Genomic DNA, 21,981 nt, shown 5'->3' with positions numbered 1-21,981 from the left:
TCGGAATGAAACGAACTGCACACATCTAATTGGAAGGGTATCACAGTGGATATTGGGCTGTAGGCAACTCCTCAAAAAGGGTTTGCCATCTGCTGCAGGAAGTGAAAGAGACACTTCTGAATGTCTCTCCAAATTGTGGAGAGTTTACGACAAAGATGGCACCTTGGGCCTGCTGAGAGAACAGCCGGGCATTCCACTATGAGGTCCTCCCTGATTACGAGAGTCCTTGCAAGAGGGGAATACTGTGGGATAAGGAAACTGTGTGGTCGGCAGTCTGTGTTGACGCCTGTGGTGGAGCAACTGCTAACCAGTGGAACCAGTAGCGAAGCAACTGCTGTGTCCTTTGCCAAGGTGGTGCCAAAGGTGCAGGAGGCAGAACAGCATTCCAACGATCCTCCGAGAGTGGCTGCTGTGACTACAGAGGAAGCACCAGGTGCATAATGGGGTGTTCCATTGCCCCAAGGGGTTGAAGAGAAACCCCAGTTCCACAAGGTAAGAAGAACAATGCTCTTTTGTTATTTTTGAGGACAAGATGAAAGGGGCTGAGGAGTCGGGGGGGACACCACAGAACAGAGATCCAGCTCTTACTTGCACCATTTGACCTGGATGTCTTGGTTTGCCATGTGCGTGAACTATGGACTTGGGTTTCCATACATTCCAGAAGCCCTGTTCAAACTCGTGGAAGCCGAATTGCAAAAGACATATGAGACTGCTGTTTGGGAGCATTTAAAGGTGCCAAAATGTCAGCAGTACCTTGTCAGAAATTCCCTGACTACTCAGGAATTCCATCGCTGTTGCCTATGGTTTCACATTCACATGGACAAAGTGTTGTTGTCTCGGTCGGAAGGAGATGACATCCAGCATTACGTTCACAGGCAACATCCTGTGACTGAAGAGTGGTGGGATTACCCTAAACCCAATTATTACCTATGAAGAAAATAGGCAAGCCGCTCACAGGATAACCACTTCTAAACAATAGGTCCTCCCTCAGCCTCACAGCTGCTGGCTCTGCACGATGAGTAGAAAACAAAATAGAAGAGTCTGGATGGCCGCACTTCCGTGGAAAAAGCACCTTTATTGTAGTGAAGGACCCAGGTTACATGAAGATGGATACACAGGACAACTGCTAGCTAACGCGTTTCACATCAACAGATGCTTACTCATAGCTAAGTAACTTAGCTATCTTCATGTAACCTGGGTCCTTCACTACAATAAAGGTGCTTTTTCCACGGAAGTGCGGCCATCCAGACTCTTCTATTTTGTTTTCTACCCAATTATTACCTATGCTTGTATATGTGCTCTGTCATGGTGTAATGTTTTCCCTCCCTGTTTTTTTAAGCATACTGTGTATTTTCATGTTCTAAAGTTTGCAACATGTTTTAAGCTTCATACCAGGTCGGTATATTGTTATATATGCCTTCTGTAATATGTTATTTAAGTGTGTGGTTCAGGCCAGTTTCTCCCAAATTTGTGATACCCACAGGCACAGGGACATACCAATGACAACAGGGAGAGAGTGTAAGCAAAAGTTGGTTTCCCTTTTAATGAGGCCCCTCTCCTTGATGGTTGGTGGGTGGTGTCAGTACACTTTTAAAAACTGTGGTGGGTGGAGCTCTAGTCAGATGGGAGTATGGGAACAGGTCACCTCTGACTTACATTATATAGGTTTGTGACCTAGGCAGGAGAGAGCTGTTTGTAATGTGCAAAGCCCTTCCATGTGTACCTTACTGTAAAGGCTAGTTTATAGATTAGGATGGTTGTCACTTATATGCAACGCTTGTCGGCTAAATTTGGCATGGGGACACATTGGATGCCTTCAGCTGCCTTTGTGCTTTTGCTGGGCATCCAGTGCGTCCCTGTGCCTTTAAGGAGGAGTTTGCTCCCTCAAGGCAAATCTGCCCTTAATTTATCCAATGCTATATGTGCTCCAACTTGGAGACTCTCAAAACTATAAAGTTAGGGCCACAGGCCACAGTATACAGAGGAGCCTTGACAAGGCACTGTGGCTTTCACATATATTTGCAAATGTGTCCAATTAAACCCTCTGTTTTTAACCTCCCTGGTGGTTTTCCCGAGTGTGGCTCGGGGGTAAATTTCAGCACCATTAGCGGTAACCCAGAGCCACACTGGGGATTACATTGCAGGATCCTGGTGCAGTGTTTCTTACCTTGTCCCCAGGATCCTGTAATGTCTCCCCCGCTGTGTCTGCGGGCTCTGTCTCCTCCGAAGCCTCTCTGTGCCAAAATTATAACACATACAGTACTGCAATCTTACAGATTACAGTACTGTATGAAATTATTTCACATTCTTTTTGTCCCCAGTGCTTTGTCCAATGCCCTGCATGCAGTTTTATATGATATATACTGTTCCTTCTGCCTGGAAACTGGAGATTGTCCATAGCAACCAAAAAGTGTCCCTTCACGTCAAAAGTGGCTTTAGACCAGCTAGAAAACAGCAATAGTAAATTAGAACACTTGCAGAAATGAGCGATAGTGAATTGTGGGGAAATTTATTTTATTATTATGATATTATTTTTTTTAATTATTTATATTTATTTATTATATTATAATTTATGTTTTTGTGTTTCAAACTTCATCATACCCGGGATATCTACTATACTCTTGGTGGACAGATTTAAGTGTGTTATTGTTAAGAATTACAAGCCTACAATATAAAATGCCAAATTTCCATGCAAAATAGTTGTACCACTTTCAGCACCTAAAATCTGAAATAATCATACCGCCAGGGAGGTTAACATGGCTAATCTGGGTTTTTTTTTTTTTTGCAACCTAACTTGTAAGTGTGCTTGGAAATTTTCTGTTGTTGGTACTAGACAGGAGAGAGGGCCCTTCAGGGATGAACTGACAGGAGGCTTTGGATAAGGACCCACAATAGCTGGACTCACAGCGGAGAGAGAATGGGAGAATTGTCTAAACTTTCTTAGTTCTGAAGTGTCTGCACTGACATTAAATGTACTGGATGTCTGATGTGTAGAAATGGCTGTACAGAAGGTTGCCTCGTTACTTCACGTAAACTATTGGAAAACAATGTGGGGGAGATTTACTAAAAATTGGTTCACACAGAATCTGGTGTACATAGTAACCAATCAGCTTCCAGGTTTTATTGTCAAAGCTTAATTGAACAAGCTGACGTTAGAAGCTGATTGGTTGCTATGCACCAGATTCTGTGTGCACCAGAGTTAGTAAATCTCCCCCACATGTTGACACTTTTTATTCAAAGTGGTGGGCCTCAGGCCTAAAGTATCTGTGACATATGCCCAAGTTTCTCCTACAGACAGGTATAAGTGCACCCTGCCAGCTTGGCAGAAAGCAGCAGCAAATCCAGATTGCTTACAATGTTGCAGCTGTATCTTCATGAAAGTCCTTATAGAGATAGCCATTTTCTCTGTAGGTGTTTTACCATGGCTCTGAGCTCTTACTTGACCTGCTCAGCTACCTACTCAGACTTGCAAAACAAGTCATAAAGTAATTGAAAAATTGGCAACCTGTCTATAGACATATAAAAATGTGTTTCACTGTGTCCTAAATTATGCAAACGTATGACTCATTGTTGGGCTGAGGATTTTATGACTATGACCTATCAGAGCCTGTATATCATAAACTACCATGCTTTTTCCATAAAATACTGTTTTTACATTTATTCCATCCTTTCTCACCTCGGTGCTGCTGATCTCACCCAGCCTTTTTCAGTCACTTCCTGTCTACTTACACTCCCCCATGGCATCTGCTGCATCCACTGTACATCATTGCTCTGAACCAGCTTCCTGACCCATTGTGTAGGGGTGGCATAGGGGGAGAGATCTTTGACCGCATTACAGGAAGTGCCTGAATAGGGTCTTCATGGATCACTAGATATTATTTTAATGAAAGCTTTAGATTTTTGAAAAAAATGAAAATAGCTTGAAATTATATTAATGGAATCTATTATACGTCACACGGTCTAAGAAAATCCCATGTGTTTTTATAAATACCGACACTGAAAAGGCATTTGACCGGGTAGACTGGTCATTTATGTTTGCGGTACTCAGACATATTGGTCTGGGGGAGGTGATGCTCAACTGAATAGCCGGAATATATTCTAACCCAACAGCCCAAGTAAAGGCAAATGGAGTCTTATCGGACCCCTTCCCAATAACAAACGGGACAAGACAAGGATGCCCTTTATCCCCTCTCCTATTTGCTCTCTCCCTAGAAACCTTTCTATCTAAAATCAGATTAAACCCCGACATCCAAGGAATATCAGTTGGTCCTTTGCAACACAAGATATTGGCTTATGCAGATGATCTGCTCTTTTCACTGACCAACCCAGGAGTGTCCTTGCCAAATCTTCTCAAAGAATTCGAGACATATGGGAAACCTAAAAATAAATTTCACTAAATCTGAAGCCATGGGGATATCAATACCAGTGTATAGTCTTCCAAACTTACAAACAAATTTCAGATTCAGATGGACATCCTCCTCCTTGACTTACTTGGGTACGAACATACCATCGGATCTGTCTCATATATGAGAGTAATTTCCCCCCTCTACTGGCAAAGACCAGGATATTGCTAGACAAATGGAATAAGGGTATACACTCATGGTTTGGGCGGTGCAACTTACTCAAAATGAGTATACTTCCAAAATTTCTATACCTCTTCCAGGCCCTACCGATTAAGATACCCCCCACATACTTCAAACAAGTACAAACTCTTTTCACTCGCTTCGTTTGGGCACATAAAAAACCCTGCATCCCAAGAACCCAACTTTCCATACCAAAACATTATGGAGGACTAGCACTACCAGACATCAGGAAATACTATCAGGCAGTCCACTTGGGTGGAGTTATAGATTGGCGCCCTCATAGGGACTCTAAACTGTGGGCACAAATAGAACAACATTAAACCACTATACCTCTGCAGACCGCGCTGTGGTGCAGTGACTCTCTTCCCTTAGAATTGAAATCACATCCTCTCATAGGGAACACTATCAGGCAATGCTTTCAGGCTACATTACAAAATTCCTTAACAACCAAAACGTCACCCTTAACTCCGATTCTAGGTAACCCCAAGTTCCCTTCTGGGATCTCACCTACACCGTTCCAGACATTAAGAAACTCCAATTGTGTATTAGCATCACAATTTGTAAAACAAGATAAATGGCCCGCCATATCAGAGTTAATGGATCTTATGGCCCCGTTCAAACTTTTATTCTGGGACGCAGCACAAGTTCACCATTTTCTTCAGACTATCCCGAACCCTCAAAGCTATACTAGATCTCTAACCACGTTTGAAGAAATCTGTATGGACACACAGAACCACTACCACAGGTTCTATCCAAAATGTATGCTTTGCTGAATACACCTCCCCAGCCGCCTTGTTTGCCATGCATTACAAAATGGGAAACAGACCTTCAATGCACTTTTACTGCAGTCCAGAAGCAAAACATGATTAGTCTCTCCCTTAAGTCCTCAATATGCACTAAAATACAGGAGACAAATTATAAGATCCTGACAAGGTGGTACCTAACACCTAAACGTTTGCATGCCATTTTTCCTGCCACATCAGAATACTGCTGGAGTTGTCATGAGGAAGAGGGAACGATGCTGCACATGTTTTGGTCATGCCCTAAGTTGACAAACTTCTGGACTGCGGTTCGTACCATTTCCCAAAAATTCACTGATTTCCAGATCCCGAATGACCCGGCATTTTTTTTACTTCACATATCTACTATACCCCTCAAAACCTATAAAAAATCCTTATTGTGCCATTTGATAAATGCGGCCAAATCTTGCATTCCCCTACTATGGAAGCAGCAATCTCCACCGACCACATCGATGTGGTTACGGAAAGTAGAAGACATAAATAAAATGGAGGATCTGATAATGACAGCCCAAGATAGACACCAAACTTACAAGAAAACATGGACTCTCTGGAACCTATTTAAATACTCCGAAGAGGGTAAATCCCTCCTTGGGACCTGAAACCCTACAATCCTATATTGATCAACAGTTCATAGCCACTCTGAAACACGGAGACTAATATAACTGCCCCCCCTTCCCTTTTTTCCTTCCCAACTCCCCCCCTCCTCTTTTTCTCCCCACCTATCTGTTACTTGTTCTTCTTTCTTTCTTCTCCTTTCTCTGGTAGCTACCTCCTTACTTACTTATCTACATTTTTTCATGAAAAAATTTGATAGACATCTGAGGACATGGACCGCCCGGTCTCTTACCATATTCACGTATTTTGGGACTCTAGTACCGGGTAGCCAAAAAATACATGTATATATTAAAGCATGATATTGAAGAGATATGTCCCGCAAACTTCCATGTACAACATTTAATAGTGTAATATAATGTCGGAAGGCTGCGACCCCCTCTGTTATATGTTATTGCGATATTTTTGTGGGCTTTGCCCTTTCTTTGAAAAACTAATAAAATATATATTTGAAATTATATTAATGTATAAAAAATGTTTTGTTATATAAGTTATTGGGTTTCGATACACATTAAAGCGATTTTCTGTAAGGATCTGTTATGTGGTGGTGGAATACTCCCAAGTGCAGATCCTTGGAAGCTTTGTTCACCCACAGTTAAACCTACATTGAGTTAAAAAAAATAGATTGCAAGGATAAGACTGGGATAACCTTGATACCGCTTTTTGATTGTAAATGTTTACAGCTTAGAATATTAACGTGGTAAATAGGAGTAGTATGTTTTTTTAAGCATATGCTGAAGGCAAACAGGTATTAGCTCACAGAGCAGGGGGAGAGAAATGAACATAACCCTCTAGTATAAGCAGAACTAAATCTATTATCAGTGCAGTTACATTATCAAGGCTGCCCAATGGTAGAGCCAGAGGACATTGGACCCAGAAAAAGACTGTGAGAAGATGTCAGTGGTGGCAAAAAAGAGTAAAGGCAAAGCATGGCTGAGAATGGCACATTGGAGTATAGGGTATACCATAGTGTACTTGCCAAATTATGGCAAGAGCCCACCTACACTAAAGCGGTAAAGTTCAACTTTAATAATGACACCCCTTACATGCCAGACTGGTATCCTTGTGACTCAATGTTGACAAATCTGCTTTTGACCAGTTTTGGATATGTGATCATCACTGGGTTTTTCATTTTTTGTGATATAAACAAAAAAAGAAGACATTTTTGTGCTTGCTACAAGAGTCCAAAAAAACTTAAAGCGATTGTAACGTCTGTTATTTTTTTTTTCTTAAAATAATAAATATGGTATAAGAGGTAAAAAATAGAGGTAAAAAAAAACTTTTGCCTATCCAGCCACTTTAATATAAACACATTGGGCATTTATGGAATGCCTTGCTCCTTCTCCCCCTCTTCAGCTCTGTGGCCACGTTTACCAGCTGTCACTTTGACAACCGGGATTCTTTTACTATCACAGAAGTAGATTTTGCTGCATTTTTCTAAATTCACACTATAGCAGAACAGGATCTGCAATATCAACATGTATGTGATTGATGAGCTGATGGAGGAATTTAGAGTTAGTTGTTAGGTGGAGGCATGGATAGGCTTTCCTGAAGAGCTGAGTTTTCAGGGATCACCTAAAGGTGGCCAGAATACAAGATACCCAGACAGATTGAGGTAGAGAATTCTAGAGGATGGTAGAGGCTCTGAAGAAGTCCTGGAGACAAGCATGGGAGGAAGAGACGAGCGCTAGAGAGCTGGAGGTTGTGGGAGAAGCAGAGAGATGTTTTGGGTGATATTTTGAGACAAGATTGGTTACGTAGTTTGGGGCAGAGTTGCGAATGGCTTTGTATGCTTTTGTTAATATTTTGCATTTAATTCACTGGGCAATTGGAAGCAAGTGGAGGGATTGGCAGAGAGGGGTGGCAGACACTGAGTGGTTGGTAAGGTAGATCAGTCTGGCAGCAGCATTCATGATAAGTTGAAGAGGGGGATTGCCTGTGTAGAGGTAGGCCTATGAGAAGGGAGTTAAAATAGTGAAGGCAAGAGATAACAAGGGAGTGAATGAGAAGCTTGGTGTTTTCATGAAATAAAAAGGGCAAATTTTAGAGTTGTTGCGAAGGCGAAGTCTACAAGCTTTTAAAGTGATTGGATTTGGGGCTGAAAGGACAGGTCAGAGTCTAGGATTACACCTAGTACCTTGGCATGAGGGGAGGGACTGGGAGGGGAAATTAGTTGTATTATTGATCTTTATGGAAAAGTCAGAGAGAAGGGCACAGTTGGGGGGAATATTACAAGCTCAGTTTTGGACAGATTTAGTTTGAGAAAGCGTTGTGACATCCATGTTGATATGTCAGTTACAAAGTTAGTAATGCGAGAGGAGACTAAAGAAGTGAGATGGGGAGTAGAGAGTTAGGTTTGGATGTCATCGGCGTAGATATGGAATTGGAAGCCATGGGACATTATCAAGTGACTAAGAGAGGAGGTGTAGAGAGAGAAGAGAAGGGGTCTAAGAACAGATTTTTTGCAAGACAGTATTACCAAGAGAAGGCCTGGTTTGTACAAAAAAAATAATATATGTATTACTTTGATACCTTAACCACTTCCCACGAAATCACGTACCTGTACGTCATTTGTTTGAAGTGGTTATACCGGGGGGATGCCTGCAGTTGTAGGCATCACCCCTGGTATCATTTTTTAAAGCTAGCGGTCTGCTATCTCATGATAACAGCTGATGCAGCTAATGAGCCGCTTGGCCATAAGCATAAGGAGCGGGAGGGGACAACCCCCTCCCCCGCCTTCCCCTGCTCTGCCCTTGTCTCCCATCCCACTGGGAGACCGGAGCGACCATCCAGCATGTCCGCCGGCTGTGTGGAGTCCTGAACTAAGCCAGAAAAGGCTTTGATTGGGTCTATGATGTGAAAACATGGAAGCAACGTCTCAAAGTCACTTCTGGTTTGCTCGGGTGCCAATGGGACCGATTTTAAAATAATTTCAGTATTCCAAAATGCCAACTTTGCCGTTTTGAATACTTTGGGGTGCAAAGGAGGGATTTGGGGTCCTTTAGACCCCTGATTGCTCCATAAAGAGTACCTGTCACCGCCTATTACTATCCCAAGGGATGTTTACATTCCTTGTGACAGCAATAAAAGTGATCAGATTTTTTTTAAAGGGACAGTGTTATATATTATTATTATAAAATAAATAAGAAAAAAATGTTTTAAAGCGCCCCGGTCCAGCAAGCTCATGCACCAAAGAAAATGCATATGTAAGTCGTGCCCACAAATGTAAACGGTGTACAAATCACACATGTGAGGTACCACCGCGATCGTTAGAGTGAGAACAATAATTCTAGCAAACGACTTCCTGTGTAACTCCAAACAGGGAACAGTTAAAAATGTTAAAGCATCGCCTATGGAGATTTTTAAGTACCGTAGTTTGGCGCCAGTCCATGAGTGCGTGCAATTTTAAAGCGTAACATGTTGGGTATCTATTTACTCAGTGAAACATCATCTTTCACAATATGCAAAAAATTGGGGCTAACTTTACTGTTTTCTTATTTTTTAATTCAAAAAAGTGTATTTTCTCCAAAAGAATCAAGCTTGAAAGACCGCTGCTCAAATATCGTGTGTCATAAAATATTGCAACGACCGCCATGTTATTCTTTAGGGTCTTTGCTAAAAAATGTATATAATGTTTGGGGGTTCTAAGTAATTTTCTACCAAAAAATACTGATTTTTATCTTGTAAGCAACAAGTGTCAAAAATAGGCTTGGGGCTGAAGTGGTTAAATAATGGCAATGCATTTGAAATGTAGAAAAGTCCTGTAACTCAACAGCCCTGCTTCTACTGGGTGATGCATCAAGCGTTGTTATTATTTGTGGAAATTTTTCTCAAAATGCCATTTTTAGCATGTGACGTCCAATACAGAAGCTTGATGCACCAGGATCACATTGTTTATTTGCACATTTTTAATTTGTTTAGTTTAATTAGAAAATAGCAATCCATTTTAGACCATTTAGAAATGAGGCATAATCAGAAAGGTGTTAACCACATAATTCATGCCAAATAATTAAAGGAAAATTGGTGTATGTAACCACCCAGCCCTTGCAAGTGTGATTCTTTAAATTTAGCTTTGCTAGGCTATAATCAGACTATACGGAATTTATAGTTCTTTATTCACGTGGTCTTCCTGAAACCCGGTTTTCTTGTTTGCTTCTTCTTGCTGCTGGGGATTGCCTAACAGGATCCAATAATCCTGGGTCTTAAATATTTATGTCTCATTGGACAACCACTATGAAGATTACTGCCAGTGGTGCAGGCTGGGAAAGTGTAAAAATATTAGATCGTAACCTTGTGAAGCTCCCCTCCTCTTAGGCTTCTTCCTGGGGAGGGCGTGGTTTGGATGTTTTGTCCTCCTAGTCCTACTGCCTAGGGAGGGCACTCATGTGTATGGGAAACAAGGGCTGAGTCTGGGAACTAGGCTCACACTACTCTACTCTGCTGGAGATGGCCTTCCCACCCTTTGGAACTAGGAAGCAGACAATAGAAACTTCAACTAGGGTTACCTGAAAATCTTAAATTTGGCTTGGACGTTACAGAGAGTCTCATACTTTAAGCTGGCTATACACTAGCAGACTTTTTTCAAATTTTTAATTTCAAGAATTTCCATTCAATTTTCTACTCATTAATGAAGTCAAATCGATGTCGACCACAGTGACATGAAAATTGGAAGGAGCAGGATAGAATACTTTTCTTGACCTAACAAATCTCTAACAGCGTATGTTTGGGAACAGTTTTGGAAATTGCATTTATTTCCAAATTTAATGTTAAAAGCAAAATAAATTTGGAAGTACTTTAGAATGACATTCATGCAGAAATCAAAAGTACAAAGGATTTTCGTATGAATGTTTGTACAAATACTTGCACGAGAGCTTCTTCTAAAAATCTACTAGTGAATAGCCAGCTTTGCCCAAGCAATTTTGGCAACATCTGTTCCACAGTCATGTGCTCGAGAATCATAGAATGTTGGTCTGGTCTAAAGGTCCTTTACCCTTAAAGACCTATTTTTTTGGATTCTCCTGTGTCCTTTTGGTGTCCTGTACCCTAACACTCTCTCACCCATGAGTTTACTGTGTGGTGGGTCAATGAACACTTTATGCATCCAAAAATGTCTGGCATCTGTTCACAACCCCACTATACAAAAATGACTCTACCCTAAGTGTGAAATGTCAGCCCACCCAGTAACTACGGCTCACTAACTGCTCCTAGAGAGTAGGGGGTGTTGTACTATAGTTTCAGTCAGTGTACTTTTTGAGTTATCATTGCAGTGTTTTCCCTAGAGATGTGTAGATTAAACACTTGAAAGGACTCTCACTGGCTCGATACAAATATTCTGTCCCCCCTATAACAACTATCGATATACCAGCCAATTAAGTAGAACTATAAGCAAAACTTTTTTTTTTTTTTTTATTTTAGTAAGGGAGAGTTATAAACCCTATCAGTTTTTTATTCTTTTGTCATCTATGTCCCATTAGGGAGATTTACCTTCACTTCCTGTCCCATAGCCAAAAGCAAAGTGTGAGGAAATCCCTGCAAATTAAGGGTATCACTTGGGCCCCTCAGGTCACTAGAACTAGTGTCTCCATTGGAGGAGGGGAAATCCCTCTATCACATTTCTGGGGACAACCCAAAATTTGGAATTTTCTTTTACTTTCACTTTCAATGATAATGGTAAACAGGACCAATAGAGAGGGTGAATCTCCCTAATAGGGGCACAGACAGCAATAGGTCTTCTAATCCATCTTCACTCTATCCAAAAGTTTTGCCTATAGTTATACTTTAATGAGTGCATTGTCATCCAACTCAAAGACTTGCATTTTGAAATGAAGCAATAAAGAATGATCCCTGTTCAGCACTGCAAAGCAGGTATGAAAGCCTGCATTTGTAAAGGCCAAATATGGCTGTCCTATGTACATATACAATTGCAAATTATACACAGCAATAAAGGTCTAAAACATTAAAGTGATTGTAAATGTATGCATTAAGAAGATAAAAAAACCTTCTGTATGCAGCAGCCCCCACTAATACTTACCTGAGCCCCATTTAGATCCAGCGATGTTGCAGCAGTGTCCCGGCTGCCCGGAACTCCCCTCCTCATTGACTGAGACAGCAGAGCTGCACCATTGGCTCCCGCTGCTGTCAATCAAAGTCAGTCAGCCAATTAGAAGAGAAAGGGGCAGGGCCGGGCTGTGACAAGGCTCGGGTGCCCCCATAGCAAGCTGATTGTAAGCATAACTTACCTTTCTCTTTTCACGCTTTAAACGGCTCAACTGACAATTTATTATTGCTGTTCCATTTAAATCCATATTCCTTTTGTAGTTACTGCACTGAAAAAGAAAATATACGGCAAATAAAATAAATAAACTCACGCCCATATGGATAGCACAAGAATGTGAACGCTCATGATAAATTCATATTTTATTTAGAAGCTACCAGTTATGTAGTAGAATGCTGTTTATAATTATGTGCTGTAGCTAACATTAAGCTATCATAAAGAATTTTCACTAAATTATGACATTAAAACACCTGACTTACTAGAGGCTAGTTTGAAGTATATGTGTAACATCTATTTTTTTTCCCTCCCTTTGGTCTGTTGAGTATATCAATAAATATGTTTTGTAATATCAGTTTGATAAGTGCAAACAAATACCAGTTGATCCTGCCAGAAATTTAATGAGCTGATAACATCTTGCGCTTAACCTCTGATGCAACGTTATTAGTTTTCATAGATATCAGTTCTCTTTGTAGGCTACCCCCTCGATTTTAAATCAATAGACTCTCTCAATTCTCTAATGGTGGAAGCCTCCAAGTAACCATATGAGAGAAATCAATAGTGTGATTTAATAATGTTGACATGTGCCCCATTGATTACATTTTCATTATACAGTAGGTACCAGTAAACTTTGCAATTTAACATATTGCTTTAAGATATTTTTATGGATTAAAAGAGGTCTAACAGTTATGAAAACGTTCAGTATCTGGTAACTCGAATTTATCTAACACATTTTGACAATATTGCTCCGTTTTTGCATATATCTGCTATCCATATAAATCCTTTGTTGGTCCAACAAAACTGGGGGGATTGAGACCTGGCGCAAAAGCTGGATTATTGCATACTGGAGCCGTAGCGTTATGTTGAAATATAAATTTGTGGATTCTATTTAACCTATCCCATAAACTCAAGGAAAATGAAATGGATGGGCAAAGACTAGTGGGATCTATCCTTTGCTGATAGCCACATTAATTGAGTAATTGGTTTCAGAAAATTAGGGATAAGATTCCAACTTCATCCAAGAGGGATTATATAATTGTTTATGATATTTTGCTAGTTGAACTAATTGTACTGCTTGATAATATTTAGATAAGTCTGGCACTCTAAGCCCTCCATTTTGTTTAGCCTACACTGTATGTCTATTAACTCTGTTTTCTATCTCCCTAAATAAAATTGAGTAATTTCCTATGAAAGATAAAAGATCATTTGTTTGAATACCTATTGGGATTGTCTGAAATAAGTATAATAATTGTAGTAGGGAGCTGGCTATCTTACCTGCAGTATCAAAAGACACTCTGCAACATTGTTGCAACAAGACTGTTTCCCTCTAGTGTCAGCTAGGACTCTGTGTCACATCCTGTCAGCAGAGTAATTACCATCAGGGAGCAAAGCATAAAGGGAATTGTAGTTCCAGGGCTCAAGTCTCTCATTAAAATGTAACTGTATGGAACTACAAAAGACCAGCATGCTCTGAGGGAAGGAACGGAGAGACTCCATTTTGATTTACTGAGGAGAATTCAGACAGCACGAGGCAGAGGAAGAGATCAGACCTGAGGGAGAGATGCTGTCTCCTAGGTGATTTCTGGATTTAGGCCTCTTCTGCCAGTTGGGACATCCAGCCTGACAGAGGGGGATCCCAGGTGCACATCCAGGCACACCTGCACCAACGGTGAAGTGTTCCAGTGTGAGGTGACCAGTCGGGTCGCCAGGAGAGCCTGCTGTTCCAGGGCTTACGTTTGGGCCTTGCCCGCAGGGTAAGGTGAGAGGGCTTTTGCCCATTTGCAGGAAACAGGGACACTGCACCACAGAAGAAGTTAAATGGACACTGCATACAGATATCATTGTTGTTAGTCATCTTGCTGACACTTGTAGTGCCACAAGGCTAAAAGGATAAGGTCATCCATTTCCAGGAACACTGACACCATTGTCCTTTCACCTTGCTGAAAAAGATCCTGCCTTCTTTCACTTGATACTCAGGGAAAGTTGTGTTGTTTGGCCCTGCTATTCAGGAGTTTAAGTGCACCAACGAAAGTGGCTAGCTGAAGACACAAAGTTTTATCTTTTCTTCAAAAGGAATCAAGCTACTAGTGCCATAGGGATCCACACACACATATTCAGGGCTCTGTATATGCAGTGTGTGTGTGGAACAGTTTATCTAGGAAGTTAAGCCATTACATGTTGATTTGAATAAAGTGTTTAAACTTGGGCCTACGGTGTCAGGGGACAGAAGAGAGAGGCCTGACACAAAGAGGGTCATTCCTCTGCTCTCCTCCTGCCTGGACTGAAAGAGCCAACCTGAGTAAAGGTAACCAATCTGATACGGATTGCCATATTGTGATTTATTTGCCATGTAAGTGTGCCTCTGCTTTTGGGGTTATTCTTAGGTTTTGAATCCCCTAAAAGCAGCCTAAATATAGTATTGAGTTATATTGCTCTCCCATTGCATTCCTTGAAGATACAGTATCTCTCAAAAGTGAGTACACCCCTCACATTTTTGTAAATATTTTATTATATCTTTTCATGTGACAACACTGAAGAAATGATACTTTGCTACAATGTAAAGTAGGGAGTCTACAGCTTGTATAACAGTGTAAATTTGCTGTCCCCTCAAAATAACTCAACACACAGCCATTAATGTCTGTCTAAACCGCTGGCAACAAAAGTGAGTACACCCCTAAATGAAAATGTCCAAATTGTGCCCAAAGTGTCAATATTTTGTGTGGCCACCAATATTTTCCAGCACTGCCTTAACCCTCTTGGACATGGAGTTTACCAGAGCTTCACAGGTTGCCACTGGAGTCCTCTTTCACTCCTCCATGATGACATCACGGAGCTGGCGGATGTTAGAGACCTTGCGCTCCTCCACCTTCTGTTTGAGGATGCCCCACAGATGCTCAATAGGGTTTAGGTCTGGAGACATGCTTGACCAGTCCATCACCTTTACCCTCAGCTTCTTTAGCAAGGCAGTGGTCATCTTGGAGGTGTGTTTTGGGTCGTTATCATGTTGGAATACTGCCCTGTGGCCCAGTCACTGAAGGGAAGGGATCATGCTCTGCTTCAGTATGTCACAGTACATGTTGGCTTTCATGGTCCCTCATTGAACTGTAGCTCCCCAGTGCTTGACACCATCTGAACCAAATAAGTATATTATGGTCTCATCAGACCACAGGACATGGTTCCAGTAATCCATGTCCTTAATCTGCTTGTCTTCAGCAAACTGTTTGTGGGCTTTCTTATGCATCATCTTTAGAAGATGCTTCCTTCTGGGATGACAGCCATGCAGACCAATTTGATGCAGTGTGCGGCGTATGGTCTGAGCACTTACAGGCTGGCCCCCCACCCCTTCAACCTCTGCAGCAATGCTAGCAGATGTTAGAGACCTTGCGCTCCTCCACCTTCTGTTTGAGGATGCCCCACAGATGCTCAATAGGGTTTAGGTCTGGAGACATGCTTGACCAGTCCATCACCTTTACCCTCAGCTTCTTTAGCAAGGCAGTGGTCATCTTGGAGGTGTGTTTTGGGTCGTTATCATGTTGGAATACTGCCCTGCGGCCCAGTCACTGGATGCAGTGTGCGGCGTATGGTCTGAGCACTGACAGGCTGGCCCCCCACCCCTTCAACCTCTGCAGCAATGCTGGCAGCACTCATACATCTATTTCCCAAAGACAACCTCTGGATATGATGCTGAGCATGTTCACTCAACTCCTTTGGTTGACCATGGTGAGGCCTGTTCTGAGTGGAACCTGTCCTGTTAATTCGCTGTATGGTCTTGGCCACCATGCTGCAGCTCAGTTTTGGGGTCTTGTCAATCTTCTTATAGCCTAAGCCATCTGTATGTAGAGCAACAATTCTTTTTTTCAGATCCTCTGAGAGTTCTTTGTCATGAGGTGCCATGTTGAACTTCCAGTGATCAGTATGAGAGAGTGAGAGTGATAACACCAAATTTAACACACCTGCTCCCCATTCATACCTGAGACCTTGCAACACAAACAAGTCACATGACACCGGGGAGGGAAAATGGCCAATTGGCCCAAATTAATTAAACACTTTATTCAAATCAACATGTAATGGCTTAAAGCGTTTGTTAACCCAAACAAAAAAATGGATCCTTCCCCTTAAAACAGGTTATATGACACAGTGCTTGTCCTGTGTCACTTGGACCCCCGTAACACCTAAAAAACCTGGCTGATTCTGCTAGTTTCTCCCCACCCCTCTGTAAAGTGACCATGGTGTATCATGGCTTCTGAGACCAGACACCATGGTCAGTTTACTGGCCTCTGTCATCAGCATCCTGCTATCTGCTCTCTTCTCTGCTCCTATTGTAATAACCCCCTCTGTGTGTGATTTATAAAAATAAATGCTGTAAATACCTAATTTCACTACCGAGATTGCGATCACATGACTGACCAGCTTTCTCCTTTACTCTTCTGAGAGATGCAGCGGGCGGGACTGAGATTCCTCTGCTGATGTCAGTCTTAAGGGGAGGAGAAGAGGAGGAGAGAGCTGGCTGGTCATGTGTGGAATGCAATGGGAGAGCAATAACTGAGGTTATGAGCAATATAGCTCAATACTTGTGTTGCTATGGCCATTTGTATTGTCTTGATAGCAATAATAAAGATTTAGGTTTGGTAAGAGCATATGTTTAGAGAGGTCCTGCTTTTAGGGGATTCAAAACCTAAGAATAACCCCAAAAGCAGAGGCACACTTACATGGCAAATAAATCACAATATGGCAATCCGTATCAGATTGGTTACCTTTACTCAGGTTGGCTCTATAAGTCCAGGCAGGAGGAGAGCAGAGGAATGACCCTCTTTGTGTCAGGCCTCTCTCTTCTGTCCCCTGACACCATAGGCCCAAGTTTAAACACTTTATTCAAATCAACATGTAATGGCTTAACTTCCTAGGTAAACTGTTCCACACACACACTGCATATACAGAGCCCTGAATATGTGTGTGCAGATCCGTATGGCACTAGTAGCTTCATTCCTTTTGAAGAAAAGATAAAACTTTGGGTCTTCAGACACTTTTGTTGGTGCATTTAAACTCCTGAATAGCAGACCCAAACAACACAACTTGCCCTGATTATCAAGTGAAAGAAGGCAGGATCTTTCTCAGCAAGGTGAAAGGACAATGGTGTTGGAGACAATGGGCAACCCTGTCCCTGGAAATGGATGACCTTATCCTTTTAGTCTTGTGGCAGTACAATTGTGGCAGTACAATTGTCAACAAGATGACTAACAGCAATGATGTCTGTATACAGCGTCCATTTAACTTCTTCTGTCCCTGGAAATGGATGACCTTATCCTTTTAGTCTTGTGGCAGTACAATTGTCAACAAGATGACTAACAGCAATGATGTCTGTATACAGTGTCCATTTAACTTCTTCTGTGGTGCTTGTTTTATATCTCTTTGATATTCAGAGATTCCCTTATTTTATATAACTAGTGGTTCTAAAGCTAAAACAAATAAATTTGGAGACAATGGGCAACCCTGTCCCTGGAAATGGATGATCTTATCCTTTTAGTCTTGTGGCAGTACAATTGTGGCAGTACAATTGTCAACAAGATGACTAACAGCAATGATGTCTGTATACAGTGTCCATTTAACTTCTTCTGTGGTGCTTGTCCCTGTTTCCTGCAAATGGGCAAAAGCCCTCTCACCAAACCTGGCGGTCAAGGCCCAAGCAAACGTCCTGGAACAGCAGGTTCTCCTGGCTACCCGACTGGTCACCTCACACTGGAACTCTTCACCGTCGGTGCAGGTGCACCTGGATGTGCTCCTGGAATCCCCCTCACTCAGGCTGGATGTCCCGATTGGCGATGGAGGCCTAAATCGTGCAGTGAAATCACCTAGGAGACAGCATCTCTCCCTCCACCTCGTGCTGTCTGAATTCTCCTCAGGAAATCAAAATGGAGTCTCTCCTTTCCTGCCCTCAGAGTATGTTGGTCTTTTGTAGTTCCATAAGTTAAATCTTAATGTGCATAATTTGTCTTTGATATTCAGAGATTCCCTTATTTTATATAACTAGTGGTTCTAAAGCTAAAACAAATAAATTTGGAGACAATGGGCAACCCTGTCTAGTACCTCTATATATCTATATAGATATATAGATCTATATATATATATAGATCTATATATATATATATATATATATATATATATATATATATATATATATATATATATATATATATATATATATATATATATAGATCTATATATATATAGATCTATAGATCTATATATTTTAAAAGATTGAGATTGGTAACCCTTAACAGTTAGGGAAGCTAATCCTTAAAGATAATATTTTTTTCATTATTTTGTTGTCCAAATTTATTAGAGAAATAGGGCGATAATTCCAATAATCACCAAGGTCTTTACCTGGTTTTGGAATAACATGTATAAAGGCTTTGTTTTCATGTAGGTGTAATATTGTATCATCTCGTAAACTATTGAAAAAAAGCACATAAATAAGGGACGAGAAGGTCAACATTTTTTTATAACCAAGACCTGAAAAACCATCAGGGCCTGGTGCCTTAGGCCTCATGTACACTGCTGCTGGTAAACGGACATTCAGAGGCAGTTGGTTGCTTTTTACAACTGCCCCTGAACTCATCCAATGTTATCTTATGTGTACATGTACACAGGTTCGTTTGATATAGTTTTTAGGCAGTTGCGTTTATAGGCTTTTCTTTGAAGGCAAAAAAATTAGTTCAGACGCCTAAGTTTCCGACATTTCAGACGCTAAACGCGGCTAAATGCAGTAACTCACGTTTAGCCGAGTTTCGTTTACAGGCGTTTTTCATTTTTGGCTATTTTTAAAAAAGAAAAAAATTTTTTTTTTCAAATACTTCTAAACACAAATGCGGCAAAACACAGAAACCCCCCGCTAAACGCGACATATAAACGCAGCAAACCGGATGTTTTAAACGTGGGTTATTATCTGTCAAGTTAAATCGTTCAGGAGAGGTTGTAAAAACGTTGCTTGTACATTAAGCCTTAAAGTAATTCTAAAAGTTGGTCCTCTTCTTTTTTGAGTCCCCCCCAGCAGTCATTTCTCCTCCCCCCTGCCTACTGCCCCCAATAGCAAGCATCTTGCTATGGGAACATTCACTTTCGAGCTGCGCTTCTGTGAATGGACATTGTTTGTTAACACATAGAGTGCGCCCCCCCCCACTCTCTCCTCATTGGCTTACTGGCTGTGATTGACAGCAGCGGGAGCGCTCCTGCTGCTGTGTGAGCTAATGAGGAGAGAGAAACAAAGGAGAGCCGCTGCTCTCATTCACATCGCTGAATTGAGATGGGTTTGGGTAAGTATAAAAGGGGGCTGGGGGGGGGGGGGGAGCTGCATAGAATGTATTAGGGTAAAAAACCTTCTGCCTTTCGAACCACTGTAAATGGGTTAAGATGTTTTGTAGAAGTTATAACTTTTCTCTCTGTGAATTCTCCTTCTGATAAATCAATATATTTATTTGAGAGATACGGTAGAGGGGGATCATAGATCAATTGTTCAGTTATTTGTACATGGAAAGAATGAGGAGGAGCGTAAAGTTTAGAGTAAAAATGAAACAATTCACATAAAAATTAACTGTAGATTTTGGGTGACAGAGCTATTAGAAAGGTGTAATTTGCGGAGGGCCATGGTCAGAAACAGCAAGTTAAATTTTCTGGCAAGTAAAGTATCATCTCAGGTATTTTTCAGCCTGTGCAGTGAGACCAATGCCCCATACACACGATCAGAAATTCCGTCAGAAAAAACTTGGATGGTTTTTCCAACGGAATTCCGCTCAAGCTTGCCTTGCATACACACGGTCACACAAAAGTTCTCTGAACTTTCGACCGTCAAGAACGCGGTGACGTACAACACTATGACGAGCCGAGAAAATGAAGTTCAATGCTTCCAAGCATGCGTCTAATTGTTTCCGAGCATGCGTGATTTTTTGCGCGTCCGAATGGCATACAGACGAACGCATTTTTGGATAGGAATTTTTTCCAACCAAAAAATAGAGAACCTGCTCTCAATCTTTTGCTGGCTGGAATTCTGCCAGAAAAGTCTGATGGAGCATACAGACCGTCTAAATTTCTGACCAAAAGCTCACATCCAACTTTTGCTGGCGGAATTTCTGATCGTGCGTATGGAGCATAAGATTTAAGAGAGTTTGTGCTGTTTCTATTTGAGGTATTCAATTTCTTTGTGGGTTTTTCTTTTGTTTACAGATCAAATGTTTCCACCTTTCTTCCTGTTGAATAATGGTATTTATATGACACTAGGGTTGTTTTCTTTTGATGTATTACCTTGAAAAAATTGTGGTTTCAATTTCCTTAAAAGTTACAGGTTAATTACGAAGTGCAGTATTGAGCCGCCATTGTGTCACTTGAGGTTTAGTCCAAATATTTGATATAGACAATTATACTGGAGAATGATCAGACCATGATATTTTAAGGATCTTGGAAGTTGCTACGAAGGAAAGGGGTGAAACTGAAAGTGAAAGAGAATAAATGGTCTACATGGGAATATGTCCCATGGGAATAAAAGGTATAGTCTCTAGTATTAGGATTACAGGATTCAGATATCAATTAATTCATTTTGATGTAATAAATGGGCAATTTTATTGCTTTGTTTGGGGGGGTGGGTTCATTACTATCTTATTAGGGTTGGATTTATCTATATTTGATCAATAGGTATAATACTATGACCTCCCAAAATTACATGACCCAACAAATGAGGTAATAGGGAGTTCAGCAGGTTGTGGAAGAATGCTGATTGACCAGTATTAGGGGAATAATAACATATTAAAGTAATGGTATGTTTGTTAGTTGTCCCTGTTACTAAAATATCCCTTCTTTATCTCTAATATTGGTTTGTAAAGTAAATGAGACAAATTGCCACACCTCTCTTCTTTTCAACACCATTAGCGAGATGAAAAGTGGGACATTTATTATGAAGATGCTTAAAGGCTGGTGAATGGGAGAAGTGTGTTTCTTGAAGCAATAGTATATCTGCACCCAATCTGTAATAAAAGAGGCAAGGGTCAGTGGGGTGTGCTGAAGGATCCAATGATGCCAGCTTCTGGGGGATCTATTGTTGCTGCGGGGTCTTATGTTGCAAGTGGGTACATTTTTGCTGGGGGGATCTACTGTTGAGGGAGGGGTCTATTGTGGCAGGCTGCTGGGGGGTCTATTGTTGCTGAGGGGATTTGTTATTGTTGGGGGTGTCTATTATTGCAGGGGGATCTACTTTTGCTTGGGGGAGCTATTGTTGCTGGTTGCATGGGATCCATTTTACTGATTTTCTTATTATAATTACAAAGTTCCATACAGATTACTAAGATAAAAGAGCTGGCACTGTAAGCTTGCACTGTAAGGTGGGTAGGGGGCAGAGACAAGGGGTTTCTGGAGGAGATTTCCTGAACCTGTTATCTGAGAAAAAAAACCCTGGGTAATAATTTTGAAGTATGAATTGTAACAGATTGTCATTGTGATACATTTACAGTGCCTAGAAAAAGTATTCGTACCCCTTGAAATGTTCTACATTTTGTCATGTTACAACCAAAAAAGTAAATGTATTTTATTGGGATTTTATGTGATAGACCAACACGAAGTGGCACACAATTGTAAAGTCGAAGGAAAATGATAAATGGTTTTTACATTTAAAAAAAAAAAAAAATATCTGAAAAGTGTGGTGTGCATTTGTATTCAACCCCTTTATTCTGAT

General features: G+C 41.1%; 1 protein-coding gene across 3 annotated transcripts in view; it reads right to left on the bottom strand.

The window, feature by feature from the left end:
• Positions 1-21,981, bottom strand: part of LOC141132081 (uncharacterized) — a 144,777-nt gene that overhangs the window by 16,151 nt on the left and 106,645 nt on the right. For 2 of the 3 annotated variants that reach the window (XM_073620088.1, XM_073620089.1), the window contains one exon: positions 12,235-12,321. In XM_073620088.1, the coding sequence (XP_073476189.1) occupies positions 12,235-12,321 (87 nt within the window). Of the gene's footprint in view, positions 1-12,234; positions 12,322-21,981 lie in introns of those variants that run through there. The other variant, XM_073620090.1, reaches the window with a different exon arrangement.

This window comes from Aquarana catesbeiana, linkage group LG03 (genome assembly GCF_042186555.1).
Source record: "Aquarana catesbeiana isolate 2022-GZ linkage group LG03, ASM4218655v1, whole genome shotgun sequence".
NCBI classification, from domain to species: Eukaryota; Metazoa; Chordata; class Amphibia; order Anura; family Ranidae; genus Aquarana; species Aquarana catesbeiana.
This window is presented reverse-complemented; position numbering and strand designations above follow the sequence as displayed.